Genomic DNA, 19,920 nt, shown 5'->3' with positions numbered 1-19,920 from the left:
GTGTAGCGTGTTGATGCAGGACACCCAGTCCTGCATCAAAATGTAACGAACATCATTCAACGGAGGTAATATCCCCCGTAGGGAAGATTAAGAGGCGGCTTCGATGGTGTTGGGCCGTCAGGAGAAGCTCCAAGCTGAGAGCTGCGTTTCAGAGGCCCGGCAACGGGCAAAGGTGGGCCGAACCTTGGCCGCCTACGAGACTTGGGATGAAAGCTGGAGATTTCCAGGGGAGGCGTAGGCCCACACGCAGGGATGCTGTGGCTCAGTCCCGCACCCTTATGCCAATGACACAACCGTCAATTGAAGTACGAGTTACGGAGGACGATTGAATAAAAGCCACGACAGCATTTTCCGCGAAAGCTCTGCTCATCGTGTCCTCTTCGGTTTGGTTTTGGTTATCAGCGCATTTTGACCCACTGAGTACGGTCGCGGAAGGTGCTTAATCCTCCTCTATTTCCATTTTTCGGGCCGTCTGGACCGGCATGTCTTCATGCATATGTATGTACATTCTTTTCGTTTATACACAACCGCATATCTCTGCGAAGTATTATTCGTACTTTGTGCATACAACCAAAAATCTGATGGCTCGGTACAAGTAGGGACCTTTTGCCCCTTACGGAGCATAATGCCCTCCCAAAACATGAGACCAATAATTTGGGGCTGAGGAAGGCATGCTGCGAACACAGCCATTCGCTCTGCCCTTCACATCCGCAGTAGTCATGGTAAGACGGCGCGTAAGATTCGCGGCTTACCCGCTGGCTGTGTGAGATGGCGTTCTGCGAAAGGGCACAGCCGCTGTGGGACGAAGTCGTACACACAGTTCGATGGCTTCTCGATGTTTACCTAGCTGTTTCTTGGGAGAATCGGGAAATCCTAAAATAAGAAGCAAAAGACAGGTGGCAAGAGAAAGCATGCATCACCGAAAATGGAATCTCGGGAAGCGTTGACTTCTAAGGTATTCGCCCAATGCCCTGCTCCCTCCGAGCAACCACTTACGAGAGCGAGCTTGAGCGACTGTCACTATCGACCAAAATTCACGGTGATGCCGGAGCCAAGCGCTCGAGAGATAGAAGAACTTGGGAGGCTCCAGCGCAGCGTCTGCGGCTCGAGTGGTTGAAGATAATTTTCCTGAGACAATAAGAGTGGCATGTTTGCAATTCTTTTCCACGGTTACAGGTTGTTGCAATTTTTTACCGAGTCCCCATGAGGCCAAAGTTAACTATAAAAATTACAACTTTCCACGTTACACTGGGGCTTTAAAAAATGGGGTACCTGCTTGTACGGATTACACTTAAACTCATCGGGTCACTGCACTAGTTAGCACAAGGAGATGTCGACGGGATGTCTGGGACAAAAAAGAAAGAAGGTTTGATCCTACCTGCGCTCCCCACGGGAAAGCCTGATCTGCCCCGCTGAATTGCCGCGGCTACTGCGTCCAACACATACCTACCTAACCCCTGCTGGAGCCGCCAATTGGGGAGCCAGCTCCGATCCCGGACGGCGCAAGGATGGGGTGTTGAACGCTTTCGGCTTTCCAAAAAAGTTTCAAACACGGCAGCGTCAACCGCCTCGCGTGGAAAGCCAATTGAAGCGCAACCATGGCAGCAAGGACTCTCAGAATCGGTAAGCCGCTTGTAAAATCCAGGATTCTTTCTCAAGTGGCCCGACCAGCAACCGCCCTCTCTCGTCCCGCTCCCGAATTGGAAGCGCTGGTTTTTCTCTAACTTGCCCGTCTATTTAGGCCTCATCCCCGGCGATGGCATCGGCAAGGAGGTCATCCCCGCCGGGCGGCGCATCCTCGAGGCCCTGCCCGCCTCCCTCGGCCTGAAGTTCGAGTTCATCGACCTCAAGGCCGGCTGGGAGACGTTCCAGCAGCAGGGCGTTGCCCTCCCCGAGGAGACGGTGTCGATCCTCAAGTCCGACTGCGACGGTGCGCTCTTCGGCGCCGTCAGCTCCCCCACCACGGCCGTCAAGGGCTACTCGTCGCCCATCGTGGCCCTGCGCAAGAAGCTCGACCTCTACGCCAACGTGCGGCCCGTCAAGACGGTCGTGTCGGCGCCCAAACCCATCGACATGGTCATCGTGCGCGAGAACACCGAGGACCTGTACGTCAAGGAGGAGACGACGCGCGACACCCCGGACGGCAAGGTCGCCGAGGCGGTCAAGCGCATCTCGCAGCGCGCCAGCAGCCGCATCGCTACCATCGCCGGCGAGATCGCCCTGCGCCGCCAAAAGATCCGCGCCGCCGGCTCCCCCAGCATCCACAAGGGCCCGCTCGTCACCATCACGCACAAGTCCAACGTACTCTCGCAGACCGACGGCCTGTTCCGCTCCACCGCCCGCGAGGCCCTGGCCGCGCCCCGCTTCCGGGAGGGCGCCGTCGCCGTCGAGGAGCAGATTGTCGACTCGATGGTGTACAAGCTGTTCCGCCAGCCCGAGGCCTACGACGTCATCGTGGCCCCCAACCTGTACGGCGACATCCTGTCGGACGGCGCCGCCGCCCTCGTCGGCTCCCTCGGCCTCGTGCCCAGCGCCAACGTGGGCGAGGGCTTCGCAATCGGCGAGCCCTGCCACGGCAGCGCCCCGGACATCCAGGGCCAGGGCATCGCCAACCCCATCGCCACCCTCCGCAGCGCCGCCCTGATGCTCGAGTTCCTCAACGAGGAGGCCGCCGCCGCCAAGATCTACGCCGCCGTGGACGCGAACCTCGAGGAAGGGAAGCTGCTGAGCCCCGACCTCGGCGGTACCGCCAAGACGGAAGAGGTCGTTGAGGATATTCTCCGCCGTCTGTAAAAAAACAACCCGGCAGGCGTGAGGGGGGAGAGAAAGTGTAACTTCTATCGGTTGGTTGTCAAAAGAAGTGTTAGAATACCCCGCTGGATCATGCACCTGCATAAGGGCATGCAAATGAATGAAAATAAACAAAAAGAGACATATAAAAAGTCGTGCGTTTCATTGTTCCAGACCTGACACGTGTCCCGTCCACTAATGATCCCGGATTGCCCCAACGACCTTGTTAGACAGAGAAGGGATGGTATCTCATTCATTCTATCATTAAAGCGACCTATTCCAACCAACCAACAGGCAATATTCGTGTATCATACACATACATGGTCATGTACACCACAACCGACCCGGGCTATATATATAACTATAATACAAGCCGCCCACCTTTTGTTGCCTCTGGCGCCTGTGCCAGGGATGACCATCTACGCATGAGTCTATCCTAATCATACAGCTCGCGCTCTTCTTATCTTACCCTTGGGTGCTGCAGCCAACCGTCTCACGGCGCACACGTTCGAGGCACCCCTTAGCGCCTTGATAAATCATGGCGAAAGACCGTCGAAGACCCACAAGCCTGTTGCGAGCTTCGAAAGGAGAGGAGAGGGCGCAGGCACTGGGACCAAGCTGAAGCAAGAGAAAACCGCCGGGAAAACAGACAGTCCTGGTCGGGGTTTACTTGGTCCTCTTGGCATCCAACTCCTTCTCATACTTGGCAATGAGCTCCTTCCTGCATAGATTGTTAGAAGACCATCTTCCACAGAAGCACAAGGTTAAGACACATTGAGACTTACTGGAGATGTGGCGGCGCCGGGGCATAGTGGCTAAACTCCATGCTGAACTCGCCCTTGCCCTGTGTGGCGGCGCGCAGGTGCGTGCTGAAGCCAAACATGGCATTCAGGCTGCACTCGGCAACCATGGTGAACTCGTCGGCGCCGACCTCGGTGTCGACGATGGTGCCGCGCTTGTTCATCAGCATCAGGACATTTCCCTGGAACTCGGCCGGGGCCGTGATGGTCGTCTTCATGAGCGGCTCTAGCACGGTGCCACCGGCGTCGGCGAAGGCCTTGCGGAAGGCCATCTGCGTGGCCAGGTTGAAGGCGTAATCGCTAGAGTCGGTAACGTGGGTAGCGCCGTCCGTGATGACCATCGAGGCGCCGATGACCCTGTGGCCGAGCAGCGGGCCCTTCAGGCAGGCCTCCTCGAAACCCTTGCCGCAGGCTGCGAGGTACTTGTCCGGGATGTTGCCACCGACCACGCGCGTCTCGAACTTGTTGGCCTCGGCGTTGTCCGCGTTGGGCTCGATCCAGCCTACCACGCGGGCGTAATCGCCGGGGCCGCCCGTCTGGCGCTTGAGGAGGTAGTCGAAGTCGGCACGCTTGCTGATGGTCTCGCGGTAGGCAACGCGCGGCTTGCCCGTCTCGCAATCGACCTTGTACTCGCGGCGCAGGCGCTCGACGTAGATGTCGAGGTGGAGCTCGCCCATGCCGCTGATGATAGTCTCTTCCGACTCCTCGTCGACGTGGAGGCGGAAGGTGGGATCCTCACGCATGAAGCGGTTCATGGCCTTGCTGAAGGCGTCGGCGTCGCTGCTGCGCTTGGGCTTGATGCTAAGCGACATGACCGACTCCGGCACGTACATGGAGCTCATGCCGTACGGCAGCCGGCCATCGGTAAAGGTATCACCGGAGGCGCACTCGACACCGAAAACGGCGCAGATTTCGCCGGCGCCGATCTCGCTAACGTCCTCCATCTCGTTCGCATGCATGCGCACGATACGGGGAATGCGGACCTTCTTGTCCGTGCGGGCGTTGTAGAGATACTGGCCCTTCTTGAGGCTCCCCTGGTAGACGCGCATGTAGGTAAGCTGGCCGTAGGGGTTCTCTTCCAGCTTGAACGCGAGGCCAACGAACGGAAGGGAATTGTACGGCAGGAGCTTCACCGGCTCTTCCTTCTTCGACCGATCGAGGGCCACGTTCTCGACGTTGCCCGGGTTCGGGAGGTAGTCGCAGACAGCGTCCAGCATGGGCTGGATACACTTGTCGGCAAGAGCGGAGCCCATGAGCACGGGCGTGAACTTGAGACCGATGGTCGCCCTGCGAATGGCGGCCTTGATCTGCTCCGGAGTGGGCGTCTTCTCCTCGAGGAACATCTCGGCAATCTCGTCGTCGACATCGGCCAGCTTCTCAATCAGCTCTTGCCTCTTCTGCTCGGCAAGCTCCTTCAGATGCTCCGGGATCGTGTTGGAGACCTTAACGTTGATACCCCGCTGGCCGTCGTTGCGAATGGCCCTCATGTGGATCAAGTCGACAACGCCTTCGAACTCCTTCTCGGAACCGATGGGGATTTGAACGGCGGCCGCGGGGATCTTGAGCTTCGAATTGATCATCTCGACCGCCTTGAACGGATTGGCGCCCATGCGATCCATCTTGTTCACAAAGCTGATGCGGGGGACGTTGTACCGCTTCATCTGCCTGTCGACCGTGATGGTCTGACTCTGCACGCCGCTGACGGCGCAGAGGACCATGACAGCTCCGTCCAGCACTCTCATGGCACGCTCAACCTCGATGGTGAAGTCAATGTGGCCCGGGGTGTCGATCAAGTTGATGTGGTAGGTCTCCTCGACGCCGTTCTCAACCTTCTTCCAGTCGGCGAAAGTGGCCGCGGACTGAATGGTGATACCTCGCTCCCTCTCGAGTTCCATGGAATCCATCTTGGCACCGACGCCATCGCGCCCCCTGACCTCGTGGATCGCCTTGGTGCGACCGGTGTAGAAGAGGATGCGTTCGCTCACGGTGGTCTTGCCGCTGTCGATGTGTGCCTGTCGCGCTTCTCAGTCCTCGATCCTCACCCACTCTGACGCCACACGCTCCAACTCGGCACATACTGCAATACCAATATTCCGGACCCTAGCCAGCCTCTTGGCTTCCTCCGGGGTCAAGCGGGCGGCGGCGGCCTCGGGGGTCATATTTGCGGCGGCGAGCTCCTTGGCCTGCTTCAACCTGGAGAGTCAAAACAGTTAGCTCACGCACACCGAATCTCTACTACGGCTGAACCAGAAGAAAGTAAAACAACGTACGCAGCCTCCGCGGCGCTCGAGGCGCGAGAAACCGGGCTCCTGCTGAAGTGACGCAGGCCGCTGAGCCGGGAGCTGTAGCATGGCGCCGACGGAGCAGTCAGGGCAGCGCGGCATGCGAGGCCGGCATAGCGAGCTCCCTGCCTGGAACCCAGAGCGCAGCTGCTGTTAAGTGCAGCCACTGCCCGTAGTACCCGCATCTTGAAGGAACGACAGCGGACTGAAAGGAATGACGGGGAAGAGCACGAAGATTCCAAAGTTGGGAATCTTCTGGTCCGAGCAATTCGCGTGGAACTCGTGCTTTCCGGCATCCCAATCGCGAAATTTTAATGTGGGTCCGGCCCGCAGCGGAAGTGCCGCTCAGGTATGTACCTGGTATGTACTGTACATAAGGTACCTTACGTAACTACGCTACCTCTTGCATGTGTAGCTGAGTACCTCCTACTTTGTGCATTGTACTGTATGCTATCTGGTCTGAGACAACCAGGGATGGTGAGGTTGTATTGCTCGGCATCGGACCCCTAAAGGATGTTCAAGATGCATAGGCAGGCATGAGGATATTGGTTACATGTAATCGCTTGTCTATACGTCTGTACAGTACATACAAATATGCAAGATCGGTAACAATGGTACTCCATAGGATCTCGACATCGACACCCACAACCTAACAAGTTATGCCTCTGAAAAAGAAAAAAGAAAAAAGAGAGAGAGAGATTACAAGACATTTAGATGGATGACCGTCTATATGTCCCAGATTCAGACAGTAGTGAATCGAAAATCGAACTCACAATACGAAAAACAATCCCGAGCCAAGAGCGGTCAAGGCCATCGTGACGCCCACGACCAGCAGCTGGCCCATCCCCCAAGCCGCAGGCATGCCCGGTGCGAGGCTTTCCTCCCCACTGGCGCTCTCCATAAACCCCTGGCTGGCCGAGTACGCCGGCTCCGTTACGGTAGGAACCCGGGTGACCTCCCTCTGGTTGGCTGCCACCGTCGCCGACGGGATGGGCGCGCCCATGCTGGGAAACGGCACAATGTTGCTGTCGGTCGAGTTGAAGTCGGTTGCGGCAATGCCGATCTGGTTGTTGACTAGGTCGTAGACCACGTACGCCGAACGCAGGAAGGTGTCGCCCAGTAGGAAGGGTGCCGAGGTAAAGTTCTGGATGCCGAATTGGCACACGTCTCGGCCCTTATACGGACCGGACAAGAATTGCGGGGCCTGACCATCGGTCATGTCGAGAACCAGCTCGTCCATGCCGACGGTGATTCGGGGCCCGTCCGGGCCGGCGAAGCCGAAAGAGAAGGAGCCTTTGCTGTTCTCCATGTCGCAGGGAAGGACGGCGGCCCCGACTTCCGGCAAGTAGAAGGCACCGACTTCTTTCCAAGCCTGCGTCGCCAGATCGGTCGGCAGGTACGACAGGGTTGTGCCTGAGTCGAGCACGACAGGGATAGGAAACTCTTGCGAGGTGAGGGTGTCCTGGCCGCTGGGGCTGCGGGCCTCTAGCGACGTCAGGGCCACCACAAAGGACGAGAAATCGCCCTGCGAGGTAGGGTAGATGTCGATTCTCGTCAGCTCTCCTTGGTACTTCTCGGTGTCGATCCCACCAAACAAGATGCTGCCCGAGCTCGCGTCTGAAGAGGAACGGTTAGTCCCACGCATGAGCAGCGCAACCGCACCGGTTGGTTGCTTACCAAGATCGTTCAGCCACAGGCTGTAAGCGACCGTGTTGATGAGGCCTTGGTCGACCATCTGCACGGGAAGGTTGGGATAAACCGAATCGCGCGATTGTGTTGTGGCCACAATCGCCTCGTTGATGGCGTATCCGACGCCAACCAGTCCGTATGCGATATCCGTGTGGAGACCAAGCCCCATGGTCATGTTCTGCACCGAGATGTCGCCAATCTGAAAGACATCTGTGAAGTAGTCGCCCTTCGATGAGCTCCCGTCCACGTACTCGATGTCGAACTGGCCCTCGCCAATGACCTCGAACGAGCTAGACCGGTTGGGGTTGACTAAGAGGTGTGTTAGTAAGATTCGACTCCCAGAAGTCCGGCTTGGGGCTCCATACAAGTTCCCAGAGCGCACCCTTCGGTGCCGATCTCGCGACAAACCTGGGCGGCGGAATCTGGTACCCAGATATCGCTACTTCCAGTATCCAGCTGGAGCGTCAAGTCCTGCCCTGGCGTCCCGATCTTGCAAGTTGCAAAATACCCTCCTCGGATTTTCTCGTTGGTGATGACCTCCAGCACGGGATTTGCCCGTTTGCGTAGTCTCCTGTTTAGTCTCTGTAACTCCTCTTGCCGCTGCGTCCTCCGGATGTCCCACTGGACGACACCATTGCCGGCAGAGGCATGGACGGCGCCAGCAAGTATCGCGCCGAACGCCACGGCGGCGTATCCTCTCATGATCGCGTTGTTCAGACTGTACTCAGTCGTAAAGTGAACTGGGAGATGACAAGCCGCTTGGCGAGTGGACCACGGGAAAAGAATGAGTGCGCAACTGCCAAGCCCCGTAAATGGGAAGTGATGCGAAATGCGAGCTGCAAAGGGTGCTCTAGTCCAGGGTGGTGGTTGTATATTCACCAAGCGCTGGAGGACTTGGAAGCGAGATCAACAAAGGAGGCTCTTCAGTTAGAGACAAGAGATACCGAAGAACCCGTTACCGATTCAGAACTGAATGAGGTTTAAAAAAGCAGTCATCTGCACCAACACGCAACATTTGAAGCGGCTTAAATGCTGGATGAAGCGAGGGCAGAAGAGAAAAGACAAGCGGTCGAAAAACAAGGAAATAGTCCGGAACAAGTGAAGCCTGAGGCTCTGGATGGGGCTGAGTGCTGTGTGCTTACTCGTCCAAAGTTGCCTCACATCCTTAGGGGTGGCGGTTCACCACTAACATATGGACATAGTGTACAGCGGACAAAGATCTGAGCAAGAAGGGGGATTCTTTGCTTGGCTGGCGCCCTCCTTGCGACTGCCGAATCTGGGGTCGCCCTTGTTTGATGACTGGGCTTTGCTCGCTCATGTGTGAGAAAGGCTAAGCTGTTCTTGGCTAAATTGCGTATGCTGGAGTGGAGCCCGGGGCTCGGCAACCCTTGGCGGAAGGAGGGGATGATCGAGAGCCCGAGGCTGAAACGCGGCGACAAGTGAAACTCTCAGCGCTACGGGGAGCAACTGAAGCACCATTCACAGCAGCAAGGAGCCGCTTAACGGAGTCATGCCATGGGTGTCTGCGTCATAGATTGTTATGCGGCAACCACCCCGACCGAAGTGGACGTGCGCGCCGCGATCCTAACGCTCACATTCCGATCTCACATCTCTCGTGTTAATAAATGCTCTTAGCATTTGACGATTGTCGATCCCCATCTGTCTGCCATTCCCTTGAAACTCTTTCAGTTCGGAATCTTCCTCAGCAGGTGCTCGTCGATATACCGACCCAGCTCCTCTAGTCCCTTCACCAGCACCTCAGACTCACACACGTAGCCTATCCTCACGCACCCTTTAAAGTCCGTCCGCAGGCCAAAGCAGGTACTGGCGGGCACAGACAAGACCTTTGTCTTGTTCAACACGTTCAGGGCAAAGCTGGAGTCATCCATCGGCACTCCGTCCTCATTCCTAAACTGCACCAGTGCGGTCGTCCCTGCTGTCGGCTTCACCCACGAGCAGACCCGGGCGTACTTGTCTACAAAGGCGCTCAGCAAGCCCAGGTTGGTCCTCGCGAGCTCCAGGTTCCGCGCCAGCAGCGGCCGCAGGACGGGTTCGGAGAGCGCGTAGCTGGCGACCTGGTCGTCGAGCTGCGACACGCTGATGGTGGTGTAATCGCGCGCGGCGGCCACGGCGCCGATGATGGCCCGGTCGCGGGAGGCGATCCAACCGATGCGGATGCCGGCGAGGGAGAAGGACTTGGACATGGAGCCCGTGGCGATGGTCTTGGAGTAGCCGAAGGCGAGGACGGAGGGAGGTGCTTCTTGCCCCTCAGGGAGGGAGTGATATAGCGGGCTGTAGACCTCGTCGCACAAGATGATGATGCCTCGCTCTCTTGCGGAGGCGACAATCTGCGAGAGGACGGACTTGGGAATGGTGCTGCCCGTGGGGTTATTGGGATTGTTGAGGATGATCATCTGGGTGTCCTGTCAGCCTCTGGGTTGATCAGAGTTGGAGGAGCGAACTGGGCGGTTGTATGTACTTTGGTGTTGTCCTTGACGAGCCCTCCCAGCTCGCTGACGTCCGGCACATACCCTCTTTCCGCCTTCAACTTCCACAGGGACACCTCCGCCCCGAGGCTCTTGGGAACGGCATACAGCTGCTGGTAGGTGGGATACACGCAAATAACATGGTCGCCCGGTCCCACCAGGGTGTACAGTGTAAGGAAGTTCGCGCCAATGGCCCCCTGGGTGACTAGGACGTTCTCGCTCGGGAGCGGTTCGACGTCGGACGCCCGGTCATGGAGAGCTGCGATGCGCTGACGAAGCGTCTCCGAGCCGAGGATGGCGCCGTAGGTCAATTTGTTCGAGAGTGAGAGAGGCCCCGGTGCCTCCTTGTCTTCGCACATGCGCACAAGACCGTCAAGCGAGACGGAGGCACAGCATGTCTCGGCGATGTTGATAACACCGGGCGTGGTCTCATAACGGTCCATCCATTGCTCGACTTCGAAGGGCTCGACTTGGACCATGTTGTCAACTTTAATGCGAAGTGACTTAAGTGATTGGTTTCACTCTTTACTTTTACAAAAGAAGAAGAGGGGGAAGGAGAAGGAGACGAAGCAGAGGCCAAAGACAGGATATTTACCCAAGACCTCGTCGTGTTGTAGCTACCACGATTTTTGGCATTGTACATACTTAGACTCAAGGCGTATATTAAAGGCGTATACTAAAGGCGTATACTAAAGGCGTATACTCAAGACCGGTGGAGGAGGCGGGGTTCACCACCCGCACCTCGCATCCACATGCGCCCTCCGGAAAACATGATTGAGAAAATTCCGCAGCATTTTGGTGGGCATGGATACATGAGCAATCTACAAGTATGAAACTTTTTCTCTTTGTCTTCTTTTGTCGTCTTCCGGTGGGCTCGTCATCCAGACAAGCCGTATAATACTTACCTACACTGCATACAAATACATGTGCTTGTCAATAGCAAGAAGTGCTATCGGAAACCCTCTTACCTGGCTCCCGTTACCCCAGGATGTGTAGAAACAGGAAGGTACTCCAGAATTTTGACCAACCAAATGCTCAATTTGGCACCGAAGGATCCACCCTGGTTCGACCCTCCAGCACCTGAGCGCGTTGCAATGGGAACCCCCGAACCCCTGGTCATCTGCCCTGCTTTCTGGGGGTCGCTGCGCCGTAACTACGGACTACTATGGTACACTAGCCCCACAGCGACATCATCGGCGTGCCACGCTTCTCCGCCTGTTTACCTGTCAACCAACCCCGACAGGCACCGAGGCAGCCGCTTTGGCAACTCTTGTTCCTCCTCCCGACTCTTGATTCATTCCTTTGGTATGCGCCAAATACCGTTATTCGTCCCCTTCGCGTTTACTAACTGACTGGCCTTTGAAGCTCGCCGCCAAGCGTGGCGTAGGCCTCTCGCTGAGAGTCTTCCGAAAGCTGGGAAGCCGGGGGCTTGTGTTCATTCGTGGGGTTGGTTGCGGTCCTCGGCACGGCGTTCCCCGACCTGGGTGTCCCAACAACCAAGGCAGCTGCGCTCTCCTCCCGCATATCGCCGGCTTGACTGCCGCGGATCTTTCATCATCAGGCAACATTCGACCGCCCTCCGCCAGCATGGCGACCCGACTATCGCGTGCGCTCGTTGTCACGGCGCTGTCGCTGTCATGCGTCGCCTCGGCTTACAACAACTACACGTCAGCCGACATGCTACAGGCACAAGCAGCACTGATGGCAGACCGTCCCAAGGACTGTCCTCCGTGGTATGGCACCACCTGTTCCCCCCCCCCCCCCCCCCCCCGGGGGACCCGGCTCTTGCTGACGATGTTTGTCCCTCGCAGCTTTAACTGCAATCTTCCTATCAACAGCTGTGGCCAGTTCGCCCCGTGCAATGGGTACACCGGAAAGTGCGACTGCCCGGCGGGCTTTGGCGGCGACAACTGTCTCGAACCCCGTACGTTAGAGAGCCTCGCCCATGTGTATGCGCACGGAATCCAAGCTCACCTAGACACACAAAACAGTCTGCGGCTCCCTTCCCCGAGGCCAGAACCGCCCGGCGCGGCAGGGGAAGTCCTGCAAATGCGACGAAGGATGGACGGGCATCAACTGTAACGTGTGCACCAGTGACCGCGCATGCGATGCCATGACGGAAACGGGCGACGGTGGCGTCTGCTACACCGGCGGCGAGGTGGTGAAGCAAAACTACCAGATGTGCGACGTCACAAACAGGGCGATCCGGGATCTTCTTGGCACCCAAGTGCCCCAGGTAACCTTCACCTGCGAGAAGGAGTCTGGGGAGTGTGATTTTCAATGTAGGTTCACCCCACGCCGTTCTTTGTCTTACTTCCGGCTGACGTCTTGTAGTCTGGGTTGATGAGCGGGAGTCCTTCATGTGCCACCTGAACGAGTGCGAATCGAGCGCCGACTTCGATTCCTCTGCGGGGAAGAACACGACGTCCTACAAGTGCGAGAAGATCCGCTGCGAGTGTATCCCCGACCGCATGCTCTGCGGCGCCAACGGCTCTGTCGACCTCACCGAATTCCTCGTCGAAGTGATCCGCGGTCCCGCAAGTTTCGGCTGCGAGCAACTAGCCGGCGGACCGAAGAAGTGCGCGTTCCAAGAGCCGGAAATGAACAAACTGATTAGCGACATGTTCGGAGATATGAGCATCCTCCTCACCTGTAACGCCGGAGAATGTCTGTACCACACCGAGGTGCCCGGATTCTCGCCCGAGATCCCCAAGATCAACACGCCACTGATCGCCGGCGTTATCGCCGGCTGTTCGCTCTTTCTCGTTGCCGTCATTCTAGGGACCTGGTACTTGTCGAGAAGGCAGTTCAAGTATGGGCCGATTCACCTGGACGACTCGGACGACGAGGCGATCAAGCTCATGACGGACCACAAGCCGGCATCCCTGTATTTCCAGAACGTCTGCTACAGCCTCAACGGCAAGGATATCCTGTCGGGCATCCAGGGCATGGCCCATCCCGGCGAGCTTACCGCCATCATGGGCGCTTCGGGGGCGGGCAAAACGACGTTTCTGGATATTCTTGCTCGCAAGAACAAGCGCGGCCACGTGTCCGGAGACTTCTACGTCAATGGCGAGAAGGTCAGCGATGCGGACTACAAGAACGCCACCGGCTTTGTCGATCAAGAGGATACGATGCTCCCTACCTTGACAGTGCACGAGACCATCCTCACGAGCGCCCTGCTTCGCCTCCCGCGGGACATGACGCGCGCGGCCAAGGAGCAGAGAGTCTTCGAGGTAGAGAAGCAGCTGGGCATCTACCACATCCGAGACTCGCTCATCGGATCCGAAGAGGGCAAGGGGCGCGGCATTTCTGGCGGTGAGAAGCGGCGCGTCAGCATTGCGTGCGAGCTAGTAACGAGTCCTTCCATCCTCTTCCTCGACGAGCCCACAAGTGGCCTCGACGCCTACAACGCCTATAATGTCATTGAATGCCTGGTCACCCTCGCCAAGACGTATAAGCGCACCGTCATTTTCACCATCCACCAGCCCAGATCCAACATTGTCGCGCTCTTCGACCGCCTCATCCTGCTGGCTCAGGGGAAGACGGTCTACTCCGGCCCGCTGCATCAGTGCCAGGACTACTTCGACCGTATAGGATACAGCTGCCCGCCCGGGTTCAACATTGCGGATTACCTCGTGGATCTGACCATGCATGCCGGCTCCACCACCTCCTTTGACGATGGCACTATCTCGGCAGACGTGGCGAGCGTTGGTCCTAGCAGCACCAGGGCAGTCAAGTCCATCGCGAGCATCTCCGGCGGCAGCGCCGGCGACGACAGCACGGTGGACGCATCCCCGTCCCGTCCGAGAAGCCGGCGGCATGATTCTGTGCGGCTCAGGCAGGAACGAGAGCTCTTCACCCGCCGCAAGCAACCTGTAGACACGGCCGCCTCTTCGGACGCCGGGGACGAGATCGGGGCTTACAGACTTCAGCAGACGCCTCACCGCGTGCCACCGCACAACCTCGACGAGCATGACGACTTGCTGCCTCCAGCGTCCACCGGCACGGACCTCGACATTCTCGTGCGCTCCTATATCCAGTCCGACATTGCGGGAAACACGCACGACGAGATTCAGCAAGCCATCGCCGCAGCGGTTAGCACTAACGGCCAGAACTCCAACGGCTACTCGGTCGATGGTCCCAACATCAACAACAACAGCACTCCCACCATGGGCCGCGGCTACGCACGTATCGGCTATTGGCGACAGTTCGTGCTGCTCTCCCGGCGCACCTGGCGCAACCTCTACCGCAACCCGATGCTTATGCTCACGCACTACGCCATCGCCATCCTGCTGGCCGTCTTTGCGGGCTACCTCTTCTACGGGCTGTCCATGGACATCGCCGGCTTCCAGAACCGCCTCGGCCTCTTCTTCTTCATCCTCGCCCTCTTCGGCTTCAGCACCCTCACCAGCCTCTCCGTCTTCTCCCAGGAGCGTCTGCTGTTTGTCCGCGAGCGCGCCAACGGATACTACTCGCCCGTCACGTACTTTGCCGCCAAGGTGCTGTTTGACATTGTCCCGCTGCGCATCATCCCGCCCATCCTGCTCGGCGCCATCGTCTACCCGATGACGGGGCTCGTTGCCTCGGTGGACAAGTTCCTGATCTTTATGCTGGTGCTGGTGCTGTTCAACCTCGCCGCGGCCGCGATATGCCTGTTTATCGGCATCGTCTGCAAAGACGGCGGCGTGGCCAACCTCATCGGGAGCCTGGTCATGCTCTTCAGCCTGCTGTTCGCCGGCCTGCTCCTGAATCACAACGCTATCCCGCCCGCCGCCCTGTGGCTGCAGTGGCTGTCCATCTTCCACTACGGCTTCGAGGCGTTGATTGTCAACGAGGTCACGCAGCTGACGCTGATCGATCACAAGATCGGCATCGATATCACGGTACCCGGTGCGGCGATCCTGAGCTCTTTTGGATTTGATAACCAGGCGATGTGGCCGGATATCATCAACCTTGGGATCTTCGGAGCCGTTTTTATCGTGCTGGCATACGGCGCGATGCACGTGTTGCTTGTCGAGAGGCGCTAATTAGGGGAAAGGGGTTGCCCCATTTTTTTTATTTTGTTTTCCTTCCGAGAATCTTTTTTAAGGAGAGTCTTGTGGTTATCTATTTTCGTGGGAACGCATCACGAGCGAGATAGAGATGGGTACTTGTTTTGTTCTGTCGTGTTGCTGCCTGACGCAGCTTCACAGGGAGCATACTGGTAGTTAGTTACGGTAAACTTTTGGGACTTGGGGCGTTAGAAGGAGCACACAAATGTTCTGCAGACAACACGGTTTCTCCATATCATCACAAAAGGGCCAACGCCGTACGTAGGATAACACTTGCAACGCATATATTTGGAAAGAGACCCATTGTTTCTATTTGTACACACAGACACATACCATAACACGGTTTGATACATTGGCCCTGTTAAAAGGCCAGCTGCCCTGGTGTGCTGCTCCCTTCTCACTCCTTGCCCACCTCGAGCAAACATATACATATTTCTCATCTTTCCCCCATCACCAACCCCTTTACAGCTTGCCACCGGTCAACTCCTCCGCCACGGCCTTCTGCCTCTTGGTCGTCTTCATGGCAACCGGCTTGTTGGCGTCGATAGCCTTAGACGAGGTGCCCAGCATCTCGGCCTGGAGGTCGGCGACGCTGACGGGCGCGGCGTCCTGGTCCCAGATGCTCTGCCCGCGGTTGATGCCGCCGACGCGGTGGTAGTCGGGGGTGAAGATGGCCTCGACGCGGGCCTCGAGCTCGGCCTCGTCGATGATGAACTGCTGCGCCGCCACGTACAGCTGCGCCAGGGCGTCCCGCCGCGCCTCCGCCTTGAGCTCCGTCTTCTGCCGGTGCCGCTCGCGGGCGGCCTCGGCCTTGGCGAAGCGGTCCGGGTCGGGCATGACGGTGGTCTGGAGGGCGGTCGAGGCGCGCACGGTGGGCCGCGTGAGCACGTCGTCGAGCCGCTCCGGCGCCGTGGCGGCCGCGAGGTTGGCCTTCCGCCGGCGCTCGGCGCGCGCCTGGACGCGCTGCTGGCGCTGCGTCTTGCGCACGTAGAGGCCCGTGATGCCCGAGGCGAGGGCCTTGCGGCGCGCGGCGGCGAAGACGCGCCGGCGGGCTTCCTCCTCCGACTTTGGCGGCTCGCCGGCCGCCTCGGCCTTGGAGACGGGAGTCGCCGCGTCAATCCACTCCTGCTTCACCTTGCGGTTGCCATCCCGCTTGGGAAACACGTCGCGCGGCACGGGAAGGTGGCCCCTGATGGGGGGCAGCCTGTGCTCGGCGGACTGTGGCGGTTCCGGAACGGTGATAAATTTCGGGGATTCCGGGGGAACTGCGAGAGATTGAGAGATAGAAGGGGTAGTGCTGAATGCTCGCCATGCTGATGCGCATGTCCTTGTCGTCACTGTTGCCGTCGTCGTTGCCGCTGCCGCCGTCGTCGTCGTAATCGTCGTCATCGTCGTCGTCGACGTCGTCGAGATGCGGCACGCGGAGAGAGCGGCTTGGAGGCCGCATATTGACGGCCGGGCCAGTTTAGGCGCCATTGTTCTCTTTGGCAATCGTGCAAGACCGGCCCGTGGTAGATTCAAGTCGCGAACGGGTTATGGTGGACGGGCGGTCGAGGACGAGATCCAGACTCGGGCGCGAGAGACGTGAACCTCGAAAGTTGGGAATTTCTGAAGCTCGGCGTCGGGGCAGGAAATGCGCCATGTCTGGTTCAGGCATAGCGTAGCTGACCCTGTACGATTATGCCGCCGCTCACCGCCAAATTTTATCGCAAAATGAGACTTTGAAAGCTCCACCCCGCCAAAAACTTCATTTGGCTCGCTTCGCCCTCCATCCACGTCCTCTTCAATTTCTTCTCTCCTCGTCTTCCGCAGTTCCTCTCCCAGTGGAAGACCGCTGGGCCATTGCAAACTCCGCAGGCGGGGATTTTTTTTCTTTTTCTTTTTGTTTGCCCTTCTCGTACCACAAGTTGTCGGCATTGAACAATTGCCACAATGGGTACCGGTACGTTTCACCTGCTCTCGGAGTCCTCCAAAGCTTGGCTTCAGTGGCAGCTAACATGTCCCCTTAGCAAAGAAGGAGAAGGCCCGCATGGAGCGGGAGGGGAAGGTGAAGGGCGACCCCAAGGTCAAGGGCGAGAACTTCTACCGCTCGGCCAAGAAGGTCAAGACCCTGAACATGTATAAGGAAGGAAAGGCCATACGCAACAAGGATGGCAAGATCGTCAAGGCTGCCGCGTTCCAGAGCAAGGAGGTTCCCAAGGCTGTTGTTGAGCCGAACCGGAAGTGGTTCACCAACACTCGAGTCATTTCCCAGGACACGCTCAAGTCGTTCCGGGAGGCGATCGCTGAAAAGGAGAAGGACCCTTACACGGTCCTGCTGAAAAGCAACAAGCTCCCCATGAGCTTGATCCGCGACGGCCCCAGCCTCCAGGACGGCCTTAAGAAACACCGGGCGAAAATGACGATCGAGAGCGAGCCCTTCTCTGAGGTCTTCGGACCCAAGGCACAAAGAAAGAGGCCGAAACTGAGCTTCAACACCGTCGACGAGCTTGCCGACCACACTGAGCAGAGTCTTGACTCATACCAAGCCCGTCAAGAGCAGATCAAGTTGCTGAACGGCGCTGCGGGATCTGCGGCGACAGAGGGTGATGAGCCGGTGGAGGAGGATTTCAGCGTGGCGACGGCGAAGGAGGCCATCTTTACCAAGGGCCAATCCAAGCGCATTTGGAACGAGCTGTGTACGTTGTTGTCGTCCTTTGCTACTCGGAGACACTCGCTAACGCCTTGCCAGACAAGGTGATCGATTCTTCAGACGTGATCCTCCACGTTTTGGATGCCCGAGATCCGCTGGGGACAAGATGGTAAGTGAGGCACAAACCCCGTGCTTACTCGAATCCGTTGTGCTAACCTTTTTTTTTTTCTCCTCGCAGTCGCCATGTCGAGAAGTACCTCGCTACCGAAGCTCCCCACAAACATCTCGTGTTCGTATTGAACAAGATTGACCTGGTCCCGTCAAGCACAGCGGTAAGCACCTTTCGTTGTTTCGCATCACCGTGTCACCTCTCGGTCAGCTTTGCCTGGCCCCAGGGCTATCGTCAGGACACTCCCGCATCTCTATGCTTGATGGAAGAACGTCCGTTACATCCCTGGGAGAATGATTCCATTTCCAACGTCCTTGGTCTGGTCTTCAGATCAGGGATTGATAGGCTCCGTTTTGGAGTCCTATCGCCGGATACCGGACGTGTTTCAGACGAGTTGAAGGCTGCCACTCTCCGTCTTGGATAGCAAATGGCCGTCTTCTTAGTGATGATTCACACATTTCCACCGCTTCATCAGCTTATTGTAACTCTTCGGGTGCTGACTGATATAGGCCGCTTGGATCCGAGTGCTTCAAAAGGATCACCCCACTTGTGCCATGCGGTCGAGCATCAAGAACCCTTTTGGCCGGGGTTCTTTGATTGATCTCCTCAGACAGTTCAGCATTCTACACAAGGACCGGAAACAAATCAGTGTCGGCTTGGTGGGCTACCCGAACGTCGGCAAGTCGAGCATCATCAACGCTCTTCGTGGCAAGGCCGTCGCCAAGGTTGCACCCATCCCCGGTGAAACCAAGGTCTGGCAGTATGTCACACTAATGAAGAGGATCTATCTTATCGACTGCCCGGGTATTGTGCCGCCAAATCAGCACGATACCCCGCAGGATCTCCTGCTCCGCGGTGTCGTCCGTGTGGAAAACGTTGAGAACCCGGAACAATACATCCCCGCCGTGTTGAAGAAGGTCAAGTTGCACCACATGGAGAGGACGTATGAGCTTAAGGGCTGGAAAGACCACATGGAGTTCCTCGAACTCATGGCCAGAAAGTCCGGCAGGCTGCTCAAGGGCGGAGAGCCGGATGTTGACGGTGTTGCCAAGATGGTTCTCAATGACTTCATGCGCGGCAAGATTCCGTGGTTCACGCCGGCTCCGGCAATGGAGGACGGTGACGATGCCGTCATTGAAGGCAGACAAGGGCGGCTCGGCGAGATGCCTCTGAAGCGGAAACGCGAGGAGAGCGAGAGTGCTGCCGACCCCTCATTAGCTGGCTCAACCGTAGCCGCTGAGGAAGAAGAGGATGACGAGGAAGAAGATGAGGAGTTTTCGGGCTTTTCGAGCGACAGCGAATCCGAGCGAGAAGATGAGCCTGGAGGAGCGGGCGAGACAGAAGGCGCTGAAGATATGATACCCCTGGACGGCTCGAGCGAGGAGGAGGAGGAGGAGGAGGAGGAAGGCTCCCAGGATGAAGAAGACTCAGAGGAGGACGACGAGGAAGATGCCGATTCTGACGTCGACATAGAGGGTGCCAGCGACATACTCCCGTCAGAGGACGAGTCGGGCCCGCCCGCTCAGAAGAAGCGCAAGAAGGCGAGGTAGCCGCTCCGCCAATGTTAAATAAAGCGAATTCCTGCGAAATTATCCGCGATCTCGTATTTGTTGTCCCAGCAGCATGTGCACCTCGAAGGTTCCCCGTGTCGTGATAGAAGTTCAGAGTGTTGAGGACGGGGGTAGTAGTAGTCGGTGATTGGCGGCGGGTTGTGTGAGCTTTACGGAGGGGACTCGGGATATGAGTACTAACCAGGATGAAATTGCCGTAATAGGGGCCATATTGATGGACTTCGTAACAAGGACCCCAAATTAGCGTTGCAGTTGCCAGCAGTGGTGTCACGCTCTTGATTGAGACTCCAAACCTTGACAACACCAGGTATCTGTCAGTGAGCCGGGAGTAGATTTCGAGACAAACAAGTGACAATTGTTTCCGCACTTTCTCACCCTCCGCTCTGATGCCCTCGGACTAGTCGGGAAATTGAAATGCCCGCTAAGGTAACCGCAGCTCTCTGTTGC

The 19,920-nt window shown here is 57.6% G+C and overlaps 7 protein-coding genes across 7 annotated transcripts; 3 read left to right on the top strand and 4 right to left on the bottom strand.

The window, feature by feature from the left end:
• Positions 1-1,516: 1,516 nt before the first annotated feature.
• Positions 1,517-3,111, top strand: MYCTH_2295290 (uncharacterized protein). Its single transcript, XM_003658851.1, has 2 exons — positions 1,517-1,623; positions 1,742-3,111. Exons 1-2 carry the CDS (start codon positions 1,599-1,601, stop codon positions 2,791-2,793), a joined length of 1,077 nt encoding a protein of 358 aa, XP_003658899.1. The 5' UTR covers positions 1,517-1,598; the 3' UTR covers positions 2,794-3,111.
• Positions 3,112-3,175: 64 nt separating this feature from the next.
• Positions 3,176-6,156, bottom strand: MYCTH_2295289 (uncharacterized protein). The gene is made up of 4 exons (XM_003658850.1): positions 5,861-6,156; positions 5,669-5,783; positions 3,576-5,602; positions 3,176-3,511 (listed from the first exon to the last, which is right to left on the bottom strand). Exons 1-4 carry the CDS (start codon positions 6,055-6,057, stop codon positions 3,457-3,459), a joined length of 2,394 nt encoding a protein of 797 aa, XP_003658898.1. The 5' UTR covers positions 6,058-6,156; the 3' UTR covers positions 3,176-3,456.
• A 139-nt stretch (positions 6,157-6,295) lies between these two features.
• Positions 6,296-8,749, bottom strand: MYCTH_2295287 (uncharacterized protein). The gene is made up of 3 exons (XM_003658849.1): positions 7,927-8,749; positions 7,550-7,870; positions 6,296-7,489 (listed from the first exon to the last, which is right to left on the bottom strand). The coding sequence occupies exons 1-3, from the start codon at positions 8,261-8,263 to the stop codon at positions 6,642-6,644; spliced, it is 1,506 nt and encodes a 501-aa protein (XP_003658897.1). The 5' UTR covers positions 8,264-8,749; the 3' UTR covers positions 6,296-6,641.
• Positions 8,750-9,024: 275 nt separating this feature from the next.
• MYCTH_2295284 (uncharacterized protein) lies at positions 9,025-10,567 on the bottom strand. Its single transcript, XM_003658848.1, has 2 exons — positions 10,045-10,567; positions 9,025-9,979 (listed from the first exon to the last, which is right to left on the bottom strand). Exons 1-2 carry the CDS (start codon positions 10,524-10,526, stop codon positions 9,247-9,249), a joined length of 1,215 nt encoding a protein of 404 aa, XP_003658896.1. The 5' UTR covers positions 10,527-10,567; the 3' UTR covers positions 9,025-9,246.
• Positions 10,568-11,517: 950 nt separating this feature from the next.
• MYCTH_2295283 (uncharacterized protein) lies at positions 11,518-15,320 on the top strand. The gene is made up of 4 exons (XM_003658847.1): positions 11,518-11,780; positions 11,859-11,971; positions 12,039-12,329; positions 12,382-15,320. Exons 1-4 carry the CDS (start codon positions 11,635-11,637, stop codon positions 15,075-15,077), a joined length of 3,246 nt encoding a protein of 1,081 aa, XP_003658895.1. The 5' UTR covers positions 11,518-11,634; the 3' UTR covers positions 15,078-15,320.
• On the bottom strand, positions 15,321-16,714 carry MYCTH_2295280 (uncharacterized protein). Its single transcript, XM_003658846.1, has one exon. It carries the CDS (start codon positions 16,575-16,577, stop codon positions 15,564-15,566), a length of 1,014 nt encoding a protein of 337 aa, XP_003658894.1. The 5' UTR covers positions 16,578-16,714; the 3' UTR covers positions 15,321-15,563.
• A 160-nt stretch (positions 16,715-16,874) lies between these two features.
• On the top strand, positions 16,875-19,747 carry MYCTH_2295275 (uncharacterized protein). Its single transcript, XM_003658845.1, has 5 exons — positions 16,875-17,043; positions 17,111-17,779; positions 17,833-17,902; positions 17,972-18,065; positions 18,412-19,747. The coding sequence occupies exons 1-5, from the start codon at positions 17,034-17,036 to the stop codon at positions 19,450-19,452; spliced, it is 1,884 nt and encodes a 627-aa protein (XP_003658893.1). The 5' UTR covers positions 16,875-17,033; the 3' UTR covers positions 19,453-19,747.
• The last annotated feature ends 173 nt before the right edge of the window (positions 19,748-19,920 follow it).

Source organism: Thermothelomyces thermophilus, chromosome 1, assembly GCF_000226095.1.
Source record: "Thermothelomyces thermophilus ATCC 42464 chromosome 1, complete sequence".
NCBI lineage: Eukaryota > Fungi > Ascomycota > Sordariomycetes > Sordariales > Chaetomiaceae > Thermothelomyces > Thermothelomyces thermophilus.
The sequence above is the reverse complement of the archived record's forward strand: the minus strand, read 5'-3'. Positions and strand labels throughout refer to the sequence as shown.